Source organism: Barbus barbus (genome assembly GCF_936440315.1).
Source record: "Barbus barbus genome assembly, chromosome: 3".
Classification (NCBI taxonomy): domain Eukaryota; kingdom Metazoa; phylum Chordata; class Actinopteri; order Cypriniformes; family Cyprinidae; genus Barbus; species Barbus barbus.
In genome coordinates this window covers 32,077,738-32,091,401 of record NC_136731.1, presented here as the reverse complement: position 1 = coordinate 32,091,401, position 13,664 = coordinate 32,077,738, and the positions used below count along the sequence as shown (strand labels likewise).

The 13,664-nt window shown below is 39.2% G+C and overlaps 2 protein-coding genes across 19 annotated transcripts in view; one reads left to right on the top strand and one right to left on the bottom strand.

Annotated features, from left to right (window-relative positions):
• Positions 1-6,493, top strand: part of nacc1a (nucleus accumbens associated 1, BEN and BTB (POZ) domain containing a) — a 31,209-nt gene extending 24,716 nt beyond the window's left edge. The window contains exon 6 of the mRNA XM_079397925.1: positions 5,858-6,493. Within this exon, the coding sequence (XP_079254051.1) occupies positions 5,858-5,859 (2 nt within the window). The 3' untranslated portion in view covers positions 5,860-6,493. The remainder of the gene's footprint in view (positions 1-5,857) is intronic.
• A 141-nt stretch (positions 6,494-6,634) lies between these two features.
• LOC306857700 (voltage-dependent P/Q-type calcium channel subunit alpha-1A-like) overlaps positions 6,635-13,664 on the bottom strand; it is a gene marked incomplete at its 5' end in the record, with an annotated part of 80,594 nt that continues 73,564 nt past the window's right edge. For 7 of the 18 annotated variants that reach the window (XM_079397765.1, XM_079397782.1, XM_079397777.1 and 4 more), the window contains 3 exons: positions 6,635-7,256; positions 12,459-12,703; positions 12,811-13,012. In XM_079397765.1, the coding sequence (XP_079253891.1) occupies positions 6,654-7,256; positions 12,459-12,703; positions 12,811-13,012 (1,050 nt within the window). In that variant the 3' untranslated portion in view covers positions 6,635-6,653. Of the gene's footprint in view, positions 7,257-12,458; positions 12,704-12,810; positions 13,013-13,664 lie in introns of those variants that run through there. The other 11 variants (XM_079397775.1, XM_079397766.1, XM_079397769.1 and 8 more) reach the window with 4 other exon arrangements.

The following is a 13,664-nucleotide window of genomic DNA, read 5'->3' as shown; positions in this document are numbered from 1 at the left end:
GATAGATAGATAGATAGATAGATAGATAGATAGATAGATAGATAGATAGATAGTAAGCTTTCCATTCCATTGATTGTTTGGCCGAGATATCTGGAATCTGAGGGTGCAAAAAAATAAATATATAGAGAGAGAGAGAGAGAGAGAGAGGGGAAAATCGCCTTTAAAACTGTCCAAATGAAGTTCTTAGCAAGGCATATTAGCCTACTAATCAAAAGTTAAGTTTGGATATATTTACGTTATGGAAATGTACAAAATATATTCATGGAACATGGTCTTTACTTAATATCCTAATGATTTTTTCCATAAAAGAAAAATCGACCATTTGAACCCATACAGTATATTGTTGGCTATTACAACAATTATGCCCGCTACTTATGCCTGGTTTTGTGTGCAGGGTCACATATAGGCTATATAACTGCATGCTATCTATTCTATCTGTCCATCTGTCTGTCTGTCTATCTATCTAGGCTATATAAGATCCCAGACAGAACAGATTGTCTACACTAAAATCTTGTAAATTTCGTTCAAAACCCAAGACACTGTGGTGTTATATTAACAAACACCATGAATTGGATGGAACAATATTGTGTAAAAGACATAAATCTGCGTTTGAACCATGTGTATAATTAGTATTGCTGACCAGTGTTGGGCTAGTTACTCAAAGAATGTAATATATTACACATTACTAGTTACTCTTTTCAAAAATAATATTGATACATTACTTATTACTTTCTGGTAACAGTAATTAGTTGCACTACTAGTTATATTACTTGTTCTTCACGCCCCACAGAAGTTGTAACTGTGTATCTTCCACATAAAAGTCTTCTAGAATGTTACTAACAACGTATTTCTGCCTCATCATTTGACCAAAATCCACATTGGATCGCAGTCAGAAGTTATTACAAACACTCAGTGGTGATTGATAGTGACATTCAAATATAAGTGTTGTATTAGTCTCATTAATGGTCGTGTAGCTTGAAGCTAATTGTAATTTCTCCATTACCCATATACATTTATATTTCATTATGTATTTTATCAAATCACATGAGTTTGTAAGAAACGGTTTAATTTTTCCAAAAGATTTTTAATTATAGTATAGTATGCTGATCAGTGGGATGCGGGTGGGATGTAATGCCAGAGTAAAGTAAAGCCACAACTTACTCAGTGTTTTCCTGACAAAATCAATATAATGCAATATTTCTATCTGCTGAATGTAAGCTTTTCCATATTCCAAGCTTGCCTGCTGCACTGGGGACATTACATGCATGTGCGAGTCGTGAAAATTATGAAAATAAATCTAGGAATTATTTGATTGTTTGATTTTAAATCAGTGGGGTTGAGACATCAAAAGTAACTAAGTAACTCAGCTGTTTTATGGATGGTAACTGTAATATTAATCACTAGTTACTGCAAAAAGTAATATTATTACAGTAACTAAGTTACTAGTAATTAGTTACTGCCCAACACTGTTGCTGACGCAGCGGATAATGCCCCATGTTGGAAGGGGTAAGGGAGCAGGAAGCAGGAAGTGGGGCAGGCGCACGAAAGAGGAATGTGTGAGTGAGCGGAAGAAGGTATTAATAGACTAGAGGAAGGACAGCACCCTTCGCACAGCCGCACATCTGGCTGGCATACAGCAGGCAGCCAAGGGGGAGGGGAGCTGCTGAATGCCTGTGTGGCCCATCGATTGTCCTGCTAATGGAATGAGCCTCCCCCTCCCTTTCCTTGTGGAGTCTGAAACCTGAGCCTCCAGTGTCTGAAATCTCACAGGAATGCACTGTTAGCTCCTGCAATCTCCTGACCAAACGACTTTACAACACTCGGATCAGAACTACATATAGCCTACACAAAGACACGCAGCAGAAAAAGGACAGAGCAAGGGTAAAAACAAAAGGGACAAGTTAATCATTTGGCAAGCTACCTGATGATACAGTACATTTAAGATTCTGAGCTATTTAACTTGTAACAGTGATGACCATATTGAAGGGTTAGTTCACCTAGAAATAAAAATTCTTCTCCATGCTGTTCCAAACCTGCATGACTTTCTTTATAGAAGTCCGTTTCTGTTTTTTTTTTTTATTTTTTTTATTATTGGTTAAAATATTGGTAATTGCAGCTTTTTCCTCACAATTCACCATCTGTTTAGTTTGAATTTTATAGCTTACAATTATAACTTTTTTCCCCCTCACATTTGTCACTAAGGTTAGTGAGGTTAAACTGATTTAAAAAGTCTGAATTGCGAGATGTAAAAATCTGAAGATAGTTTATATCCAAGCTGTAATTCTTTTTTCCTTTTTTTAAGTCTGAAATTGTGAGATAAAAAGTCACAGTTACCTTTTTTATTTGTTATTCCATGGCAGAAATGGCCTTACATATTATTATTGATTATTTTTTTTTAGATTTGGAATTACATAATGACAGAATATATGTAGTTCCATCTTTGTATTTCATTTCCTTTTTGGATCAATCAAATTTTACACAAATTTCTGAAGTACATGTATCTCAAAGGAGGAAAACAGAAAAACATGTCTGGGGCCAACTGCATGTGGGTGTGTAACTGATAGCAGCAGCACCATGCATGGAAAGTGTTAAATCCTGCTCAGAGCACTTTCTCCCGACCATACTCAATTTAAGCACATTGCTTGACCTCTGAAGCTCTGGAGGAGTCCTATGACTACTCATGTGGTCTGATCCCTCTGTCAGATAAGGCTGAAGCAGAGAACAAGACTAAATGCTCTGTGTACTCCCATGCTCCACATTCTATGGGAATTATGAAAGAACCATAGTGAAAGCAGGGATTTCAAAACGAAAAACCACAGTTTTGCGCACACCCCAGGTCTGAATCAAAAACAGCAAGGATTTTGTTCTTGACTCTTTTATTTCTTTCTTTTTTTTGTGACAGTAGTCATATTGACGTGCCCTGAACATAGCGTTGAAGTGTCTCTCCTTCTAGTTGGCAGAAAAACAGCTAAAAACAGAAAGAAATAACTTTCATATTGCATCAAAGTGATTTTCCTCCCCAGAATATGCTGTTATTTTTTATTTTAAAAAATAGAGCATAAAGGAATGTATTACTTTTAAAAAGATTTATCTGTACTTGTGTGTTTTTCTACAAAACATTTCATATTTTTTTGTATTCCTGCAGTTGTCTTATCAAACGCTGTGGCATGCACATTGCACATGCAGTTCTCGAGGTAAATGCTTCTCTACATTTGTTTTTCTGACAAAAACGTTTTTTAGTTTCTTCTTTTTACAGTGCGACTCCCACATCGGCATTGTATTTTTAATTGTCACTTGTTTTGCCAAACATGAACTGAGGTTGTTAGTAATGATTAATTATGACAATGAGAGCTGTCAGTGTCCTATCCAGCCACACGCACAGCCAGAAGTTGAGAGAACATCATGCATGCAAATGAGGATGACTGAAAATCATTCGCTTGGTGAATTTTGTCAAACACGTCATCGTTCACAGAGACACACCGTTTACAGAGACACATCACTTCCTTGACGCTTCTTGCAACTCAAAACAGGTTGGTATTGCATATATAGATACTCTCCTTATAAAAACTGAAGTCTCATGAAGCTAAATGCCTGACATGGATGAAAGAAACCAAGAGACAGCTTCACTGCAAACGGACACATCGCAGCTGTATAAATGTGTAAAGATGGGATGGGCCGGTCTAAATAACGGTGAATAAGGCACTGATTAATCTCAGTAATACATTACTAAGAATGCAGTTCTCACAAAAACAATGACAACAAAAACTAATAATGCTCAACTAGCAAGGGGAGACATGAAACTCGGATCCTGTATCTAGTGTTTACATCCTCAAGGACAATATACTCACCAGTTGTGGATACACTTAAACATACAGTCTCAAAGGAGAGCCACAAACTTACCAGTTTCATCAGTAATGCAACATACAGGACTCACTCGAGTGGGATTGTGCGTGATAACATGTTAGTAAATGCTACATACATCGTCTAAATTGCACATGCTGCAAAGTTGGACTTGTTCGGCAGCATGGCCGAGTCATTCCACAGAGGATTCTGCCTCGTAAAGAAGACTGAGATGACGATGGTAATATGGGCCGAAAAGACACAAAGATTAGTGGGACACAAGAGACAAGTTTTGGCAGAAAAGGCCCGGTCATTGTTTCACCCATGCAATTTGATTGGCTGTGTTACATGTTCCTGTGCAGTTTGATTGGCTGTGTTACATTTCCTGAACACAGAACTGTGCACCATCGGTGACAGACACATAGTACTACTCTCAGTGTACAGGTCATTGACATAAACATGGAACAGAAAAAGGCGAGACTGACAGAGCCAGAACCACTGGCTGCAGAACAATGTGGATCACAGCTCCATCTGCTGATGTAGTAGAGGTAGTGGAGCTCAGTTACCTTCTCACCGTTTACTAGCACATTAAAATGTCTTGGGGACTTTTTAGGTTAGTTTAAAGCGGTGGTTCTCAATCTGTAACACTGATCTTGAATCTATTTGAATATAGAATTTACTTAATAAATAATTCATTTAATAATTTAAGTCATCTTCAAGTTTTTTTTTTTTTTTGCTGAGGCCCCCTAGTTGAGAACCACTGGTTTAAAAGTAAGAAAAACATTCCAAATAGTAATAATTCTAAATAGATAATTATAAAAAATAATTTAAATAAGTAAAATCAATTAAATCATCCTTTAAAAGAAAGATTATTACTAAAAGAGTGAAAGCAGATTTAAAAAATAATAAAATTATATAATATATAATAATAAAAATGTAAGAATTTTATGCCAACCAATTCTTGTGTACTTGGCTAATATCTAAATGTTTTTTTAAAGATGTATACAACACATTTATATCAATATGGTTGATAACTAGTCAGCTCTTCCTCTACTTTCTTTTTTCCTTTTCATTTTTTTTCCTTCTTGATAAAAAGTGTTCACAGTTACAGACACTCGAGATCAGATGCATGCTTCAAACTGTCATTAACGCTCAATGATATGGCTGAGAAAGTGTTTCCATGGAAACATCCGAAGTCGTCGTGCTACCGAGGACGTCGGCTGAAGGTCACATGGGTTTCTGTCATGGCCCATAATGGATCACTATCACAGAGCTCCACACACCATCTACACAAAACTCACACGAAAACAAGTATGGCGATACAAAGAGCAGCAAATACAAAAACAGGTAGAAAAATGAAATTATAAGCATCATCATCATGTTCATCACCATCATCAATTATCGTCATTTATGCGATTATCTTTATACACACATTGTCATTATGGACATGAAATCATATGTAAAGATGGAGAGGTTCTCTCTCTCTCTCGCTTTTCTCCCCCCTCTTCTCTCGGTCTCTGCGTTTACCCTGGAAGACTGGAAGAGCACGTTTACGGCGGTGTAAGGGAAAAGAATCACACGTGTCATATATATATTTGTGTATTTTATGTGCTACTATATCTGCAGTTTTGTGCAAGTGAGCAAATCATCTATACATTGATAGAGGAATGTAAATAAAAAGGTTAGAAAATGTCAAGCTTAAAAATAATTGTGCTATCCATTCATTTTTGATTCGCAAATTTGGCACCAAATCTGGTAGAAAACATTGCGAACATCTCTCTGGTTTGAACATTAGCAATGGCTTCTTCTCCCCTTTCCTCCTTCAGGAGAGAGGGATCTCAGAGAGGCGTGAGAGAGAGGGAGAGAGAGAGAGAGAGATAGAGAACATCACGGACATGACAAAAGAACCAAGGAATCGATCCCCCCTCCCCCTTTTTTATCCAAAGTTTCTTTATGTATTTTTTAAACACTTTTTTTTTTTCCCTCTTTTCTCTTTTTTTTTTTCCCAATCATGCAGGATTTCCAAGGGATTTATTTTCTGGGAGTTCAAACAAAGCTGGGCAGTGCAACAGAAGATTCAAGCTCCAATGTTTCCAATGAGAAGCAGAAGACGAAGCCGCAGAAGAAGAAAGAGTGAGGAGCTTTTTATTTTTTCTCTCCTATTATTATGATTTTTTTTTTATTTTGTGATTATTCTTTCTTGCGTTTGGGGTCTGAAGTGCAGGGTGGGCTTTCCTGTTTTAGTTCAGGTGAGTTCACCTCCACCCACAACTTACCCGCAAGGGCGAACTCTTCCCCCTCATTGGGATAATTATTAACAGTAAACACAGATGATAAAACTCATCGATATTTCCCAGCATGTGGACTGATTTTTGCAATAAACGAATTCGAAGTTCTGCGAAATAAAAAGTGATCCACCTTCTTTTTTCTTTTTTTTTTTAAACGAGTGCTAAAGAGTTCCTAGCGTCTCATTTCCGGAGGGACTGCGTGAAATGTCCTGGGGAAAAAAAGTTCAGACATTCCTCCTCCTTATCAAAACATGTTTGTATTCTTCAGAAAAAGGCTAAAAACAGGATTTCGTATTCATAAGTCTCCATATTCACTGTCAGTGGTGCGTCGTTTTCAGGGAAACACTCGGCAGTAGAGGAATCGGAAAAGAAAAGAGAAATAGAAAGAAATGAATCATGCCTTGATTTCCCCTGTGGACATTCAGCGCACTGCCTAGTGTTTCCCCGGACAGAGTGGCCAATCCAGTGAGAGTATCACTTCACCATGAGAACGCAGCAGGACTCCCTGTCTCCCCGTCCCAGAGGCTAGCACCAGTCATCCTCATCAGTCTCACTGTAGGGTTCATGGAGGCCCTTCCTGGGCCCTCTGGGATGAGGAGGCTTATGAGTTCCCGGGTGGGCAGGGGTGTGTTGGTGGGGAGAGGGCGAGGATGAATGGTAGCCGTTTGGCATGCGCCGTGGATGTGGCTGGCCCTGAGGGGGGGTACTGTGGCGGGAAGTCCTGGGGGAATGTGGGTGAGGGTTACCCTGCACAGGGCTTTGCTCGTAGGAAGGAGGCTCGTGGTGATTGAACTCGTAGTCTTGGTCGTCGCAGAAACCGTCGCCCTCCAAGCTCTCCGTGGGGCCGGGGCCCCAGTGCGCGTGACGGGCCGAGCGAGGAGAGCCGTGGTGGGGAGGGGGAAGCGGGGGATCGGGGCCGGGCGGACTGAACCGACGGGAGGTCGGGGCGGGGAGTCGGTTCTGCTGGCCCGGAGGGGGGGTGCCGCCAATGGGCTTACGGACCACGGGAGAGTAGGTGACGTGGGGTCGGGGCGTGGCGGGGGTTTGGGGAAGCTGACGCCGGCCGCGGCGGGGTGTGCTGGTCCCAGAGGTGGAGGGGACTGGACTGCCGCTTACTGAACTACTGCCCTACATGAAAATGGAACAAGGCAAATAAAACAGAACCACAAAATTAACCACACAACAAGAAGAGAGACAGTAGGAGATGACACATACACCGCAGTCAGAGAGGAAAGAGCACAGTCATGAGAGAGAGAGAGAGAGAGAGAGAGAGAGAGAGAGAGAGAGAGAGAGAGAGAGAGAGAGAGATATACAAGAATGAGAGACATTGCAAAGCAGCAAGATGCAAACAGCCATAAAATAAACGATCAAACATAAAGCAACATATCACAGGGAAAAGAGAGGACACAAGAAAGAAAAGAACAACAAGAATTGAATTCTGTTGCAACTGTCAATGTAATTTGTTTAATTTTGGTCTTGAAAAAACTAGGCTGGGTGTTGTCAATACAAATGAAACTGAAAAAGAATTCATTCAGACTGGTCACGTTATTTTTGGTCCTGACTATCACAATATTGTTGGAAATAATATTGTCACAATATAAATAAATAGCATAAAATGACAGATAAATGTTGATCCTTGAAGTTAAACATCCTGTTTTTATACAAGAAACAGATGGGTTCTCATTTCACTTAATCAGTATTTTAGTCCTGTTTTCAGTAAAAATACTTAAACATCCTTAAAACAAGATTTAATAAAATCATACTGAATTAAAATATAGTTTAATTCTTAATTAAGGTTCATAAAGTTTTAAATAAAGCTTGACTTTAGACTGTCGCCTCTGGCTTGCTTAGTTGGGGGCAATTCATTTCCAGCGATACCGTCGACCTGATTTCAATTTTTTTAAATTTTACATTATTGACACACTATTTTCTTTTTTTTTGGATATTGTGCAGTTGCTTTGACACGATTTACATTGTTAAAAGCGCTATATAAATAAAGGTGGCTTGACTTTTCGTTTTTTCTTGTCTTTTCTAACAACGTTTAATCTAACTAATGTTTATTCTTAAAACAAAGTAAAGATCAACTTGCTAATGAGTTAGGAACAATAAACCTAATTAAATTATGATTGTACGATTAATGTTTTAAATAACTTGGCATCTCAAGTAAATGTTATTTTTTAAATGGATGTTTGGATAATTTTACCCCTTGCAAAAAAAGCAAAAAAAAAAAAAAAAAAAACTTTTCAAAAACATTTATATCATACCAAGTATACTTCAAATCTATTAACATAGTATCACGTAAGACTTACTGATATTTAATTTTAATTCAACTTTTTTTTGGAGTATTTCTTTATCACACAATGCACATTTCTTAATATTAAAGTGCATATTGCAGGTTAAAACATTTTTTCAAATGAATATATAACCTTGTATGAAAATACCACTGAACCGTTAATGCAGGATTTGAAAATGTTTTACAAGACGCGAGGGCACAAATTTAAATAAAAAAAGTGAGGCTTTCCTGGACAGTTCTCAAAAACCGCTTTTTTTTCAACATTGCGTCATATTACGTCACATAAGGGAGTCGTGTGCCACACTCTGCTTTGAGCGCGCGCGAGTCAGTGTGTTTTCGGTAGTTATTTTTATTTCAATTGATCATTGTCATGGTAAATTGTGTTTGTGGAGGTTGCACAAACTCCAGCCTGTCAGGACATTGAGTCCACAAGTTTCCTAACAAGAAACAGGACGGTTTCTTCCAGGCTACTGCAGGTGAAGAGAATGGACTTCACTAATGCATCTGCTTCAAACACCGCGGTGGTGTGTAACTTAACAGATGTGATGGAGGCCAAGTGGAAAAGCATGGTCAGCAGTGAATGTGATCTAAACTTGTGTTTGCTTCTCCCAGCATGCATCAGTCTGAGAGAGGAATACTGCAGGTCACCACAGGCTCCAGGAGAACACAGCACTGTCATGTCCACTACACCTGCTCCTCTTTCCAGATCCCTCCAGTCATGTCCACTACACCTGCTCCTCTTTCCAGATCCCTCCAGTCAGAGGATCAACATGATGAGGCTGTTGGTGTACATCTAGCACAGCCTTCACCATTTAACACACTTTAGCAACACATTAGTGTGATACCCAGACTGAAAGATTGTTAAATGTTTTTAAATGGGTCAGATGGTATTTCTTTTGGTAGTATATGTTTGGTACATCTACACATCTACACATATACACATACACATACATACATATATATATACAGTGGGTACGGAAAGTATTCAGACCCCCTTAAATTTTTCACTCTTTGCTATATTGCAGCCATTTTCTAAAATCATTTAAGTTCATTTTTTTTCCTCAATGTACACACATCACCCCATATTGACAGAAAAACACAGAATTGTTGACATTTTTGCAGATTTATTAAAAAAGAAAAACTGAAATATCATGGTCCTAAGTATTCAGACCCTTTGCTGTGACACTCATATTTTTAACTCAGGTGCTGTCCATTTCTTCGGATCATCCTTGAGATGGTTCTACACCTTCATTTGAGTCCAGCTGTGTTTGATTATACTGACTGGACTGCCACACACCTGTCTATATAAGACCTTACAGCTCACAGTGCATGTCAGAGCAAATGAGAATCATGAGGTCAAAAGGAACTGCCTGAAGAGCTCAGAGACAGAATTATGGCAAGACACAGATCTGGCCAAGGTTACAAAAAAAATTCTGATGCACTTAAGGTTCCTAAGAGTACAGTGGCCTCCATAATCCTTAAATGCATGACGTTTGGGACGACCAGAACCCTTCTTAGAGCTGGCCGTCTGGCCAAACTGAGCTATCGGGGGAGAAGAGCCTTGGTGAGAGAGGTAAAGAAGAACCCAAAGATCACTGTGTCTGAGCTCCAGAGATGCAGTCGGGAGATGGGAGAAAGTTGTAGAAAGTCAACCATCACTGCAGCCCTCCACCAGTCGGGGCTTTATGGCAGAGTGGCCCGACGGAAGCCTCTCCTCAGTGCAAGACACAAAAAAACACCTGAAGGACTCCAAGATGGTGAGAAATCAGATTCTCTGGTCTGATGATACCAAGATAGAACTTTTTGGCCTTAATTCTAAGCGGTATGTGTGGAGAAAACCAGGCACTGCTCATCACCTGTCCAATACAGTCCCAACAGTGAAGCATGGTGGTGGCAGCATCATGCTGTGGGGGTGTTTTTTTTCAGCTGCAGGGACAGGATGACTGGTTGCAATCGAAGGAAAGATGAATGCGGCCAAGTACAGGGATATCCTGGACGAAAACCTTCTCCAGAGTGCTCAGGACCTCAGACTGGGCCGAAGGTTTACCTTCCAACAAGACAATGACCCTAAGCACACAGCTAAAATAACGAAGGAGTGGCTTCACAACAACTCCGTGACTGTTCTTGAATGGCCCAGCCAGAGCCCTGACTTAAACCCAATTGAGCATCTCTGGAGAGACCTAAAAATGGCTGTCCACCAACGTTTACCATCCAACCTGACAGAACTGGAGAGGATCTGCAAGTAGGAATGGCAGGGGATCCCCAAATCCAGGAGTGAAAAACTTGCAAAAGTGCAAAGGGTCTGAATACTTAGGACCATGTGATATTTCAGTTTTTCTTTTTTAATAAATCATATATATTTATTAAATATATATATATATATATATATATATATATATATATATATATATATATATATATATATATATATATACACATACACACACATTCACATATATATTAACAGTTGAAATGTTGTGTTTTGAGTTGGGTATTAACAGTGCTATGAAATAATATTTATGACTTAATGCTGTATAAATAAAACTGAATTGAATTAACCATAAATGCAGATCTGCTTGATTGTGATTTATTTTTTATTAATTGTGAACAAAATGGGGCCATTCAAAACCTTTATAAAGTCCTCCTTCCTCTGTAAACTATCTTCTAATGGCTGACACAACACATGCACCATAGGCCCAGCGGACAACTTGTCTGTATGCTGTTATTATTGATTGTGTTATACCAATGGCATCAAAAAGTGTTACTTATAGGTAGTCATGACCTAAATAGAGTTAACTTGTAATTGAGAATCAAAATTATTCAGACTGTTTTAATATTAAAATCTTTAACAATGTATACAAGTATTTAGCTTAGAGTAATAAATTATTTCTGCCCTAAAACGTGTGTCTGCTGGCCTGGAGAGGTCTATGCTTTCCTCGCATTTCCCACACAAGCACCTATGAATCAAAAATGTGTTTATCTCTCTCTCCTGCGGTGATAAGAAACCACTATCACGTAACATTAGTGTCGGATATTAACGAGTGCGACACGCCTGATCAACGCTTATTAGTTTCTATTACTGGTAAGTATCAATACTCAGATGACCAACACTAGGATTGCTATTAGCTAACGTGTGTATATCTGTAAGCTAACACTGATCTCTCACCAAACACCTGCCCTGTTCTCCTCACATCAACTCAATTTGTCTTCTCTGACCGTGGTTCTGTCTAATCCTGGCCTGTCCTGCTCTCTTGGCTGCATAGCAGGCTCATCATTTTATCTGTGGTCCGTCATACGAGTGTAAATACACATTTAAAATTTCCTCAGCGTCCGAACTGTCATTGCCATCCATTGTTTTCCTGTGGTTTAAATGGACCGCTCTCCCTTTTGATGCGTCACTTCCGGTTTTGGTGCATTTCAGATGCGGAAGTAAAATTCTCACAAAAACGACTCCAGAAGCCTTAATAGCGTATTTTAAAGTATATTTTAAAGAAAATCTAGTTCCTACAGTATTTTTCTATACATCGACTCACTGGAGTCTCTAACCTGCAATATGCCCTTTAAGCCTAAAATGTGTTTTAATATCAGTATTAATAAGGATTGTGTGATCCCTGTATAATATCAGTCTTTTAATGCAAGATATTTAAAGTGTACCTGAAGTATACCTGAAATAGTTCCACTTTAGTGCAATCAAATATACTTCAGTATATCTTCAGCACTACTTCCGCACAATTAAAGTGCCTTAGGCACAAAATTAGCTGTTCCAATTTAGCAGACTTTAAGTAAACCAGATTAGTACAACTGCAGGGTATTTTTATGCACATACATGTGTAAACTTAATTGTAGTGTATACTTAGCACAAAATAAATATACTTCAAATACATTTTAGTATATTTCTTTCTTTTCACTAGGGACCAAACAATAGTGAAGGCAAATTACTGATAAAGGAAATTATTCTTTTCAGTGCTACAGAAACGTTCAACTGTAATGTGTCTCTATGTGCATTATGAGCACATGCTCGTGAACAAATCGCCCACCTGTCTGTGAGTCAGGCACTCTCTGCCCTCACTCGGTGAGCGGGACCAGCGGCGGTCTCTCTCTCTAGACCCTCTGTGGCCGTAGTCCCCTTGTTCTCTCTCGTGTCCGTAGTGCTCCTTATCTAGAGAACCGTGATGGTGATGGTGATGGTGGTGCTTGCGGTCTTTGGCCCGGCCCCGGTCCCTCTCCTTGGAAGGCAGGTCTCCTGACTGTGTGGTGGTGCTGAGGTCAGTGCCAAGACCTGCTAGGCCACAGCCAGAGAGAGGAAAAAGGGCAATACTATTAGCTCTCCTTCTAATAGTAAGACAAAGTGCCATCAGTACCATTATTTTACATGTGTTTGTCTCTGACCTGTGTCAGCATCAGTGTAGCGGCTCAGGGAGCGTTCTGACGCACGGTGACTGCGGTCTCGGTGGCAATGCCCATGTCTGTGACCCTCTTCTGGGATAACCCTGTCCATGGCATAGTCCTCACCCCGCACTGAATGGCTTTGACGCCCATGGCCCAAAGATGAAGCTGAACGCTTCATCGGACTGTTATCGGTGATGGTCTGCTGAGAGAGCCGGCACAAGAGAGACAGAGAGAAAGAAGTAGGGAGAGAAAAGAAAAGAGAGCAAAGGAAGAGAGAGGATTCTGTTTATTGGAAATTAATGGGTCTGGAAGATTTGAGAAGGGAACTTCATTTCCATAGTATTTCGTAACGGCAGGCAGATGGTCATATGAATGTACGGCCCTGTTTACACCTGGGATTAACATCTGTCTTGGGTGAGTGGGAAGGTTTCTGATTTTGTGACTATATACACATCACTTGCTTTACTGTTAAAATGTTTGGGGTCAGTAAGATTTTTCGAAAAAAGAAAAGAAAGAAAGAAATATTTCTTGAGCAGTAAATCAGTATATTGGCATGATTTATGATCATGTGACACTGAATACTGGAGTAATGATGCTGAATATTCAGCTTTGCATCACAGGAAGAAATTACAGTTTTAAATGTATTAAAAAAGAAAGCAATTATTTTACATTGTAATGATATTTCACAATACTACTATTTTAACTACAATTTAGATAAAATAAATGGAGCCTTGGTGAGCAAAAGAGATTCCTTTCAAAAACATCTTAGTAACTCCAAACTTAAATTTATATTTACATCCCTATAAAACAAGTCTTATAAGCATGTTTAGATATTTAAAACAAAAGAAGCACTA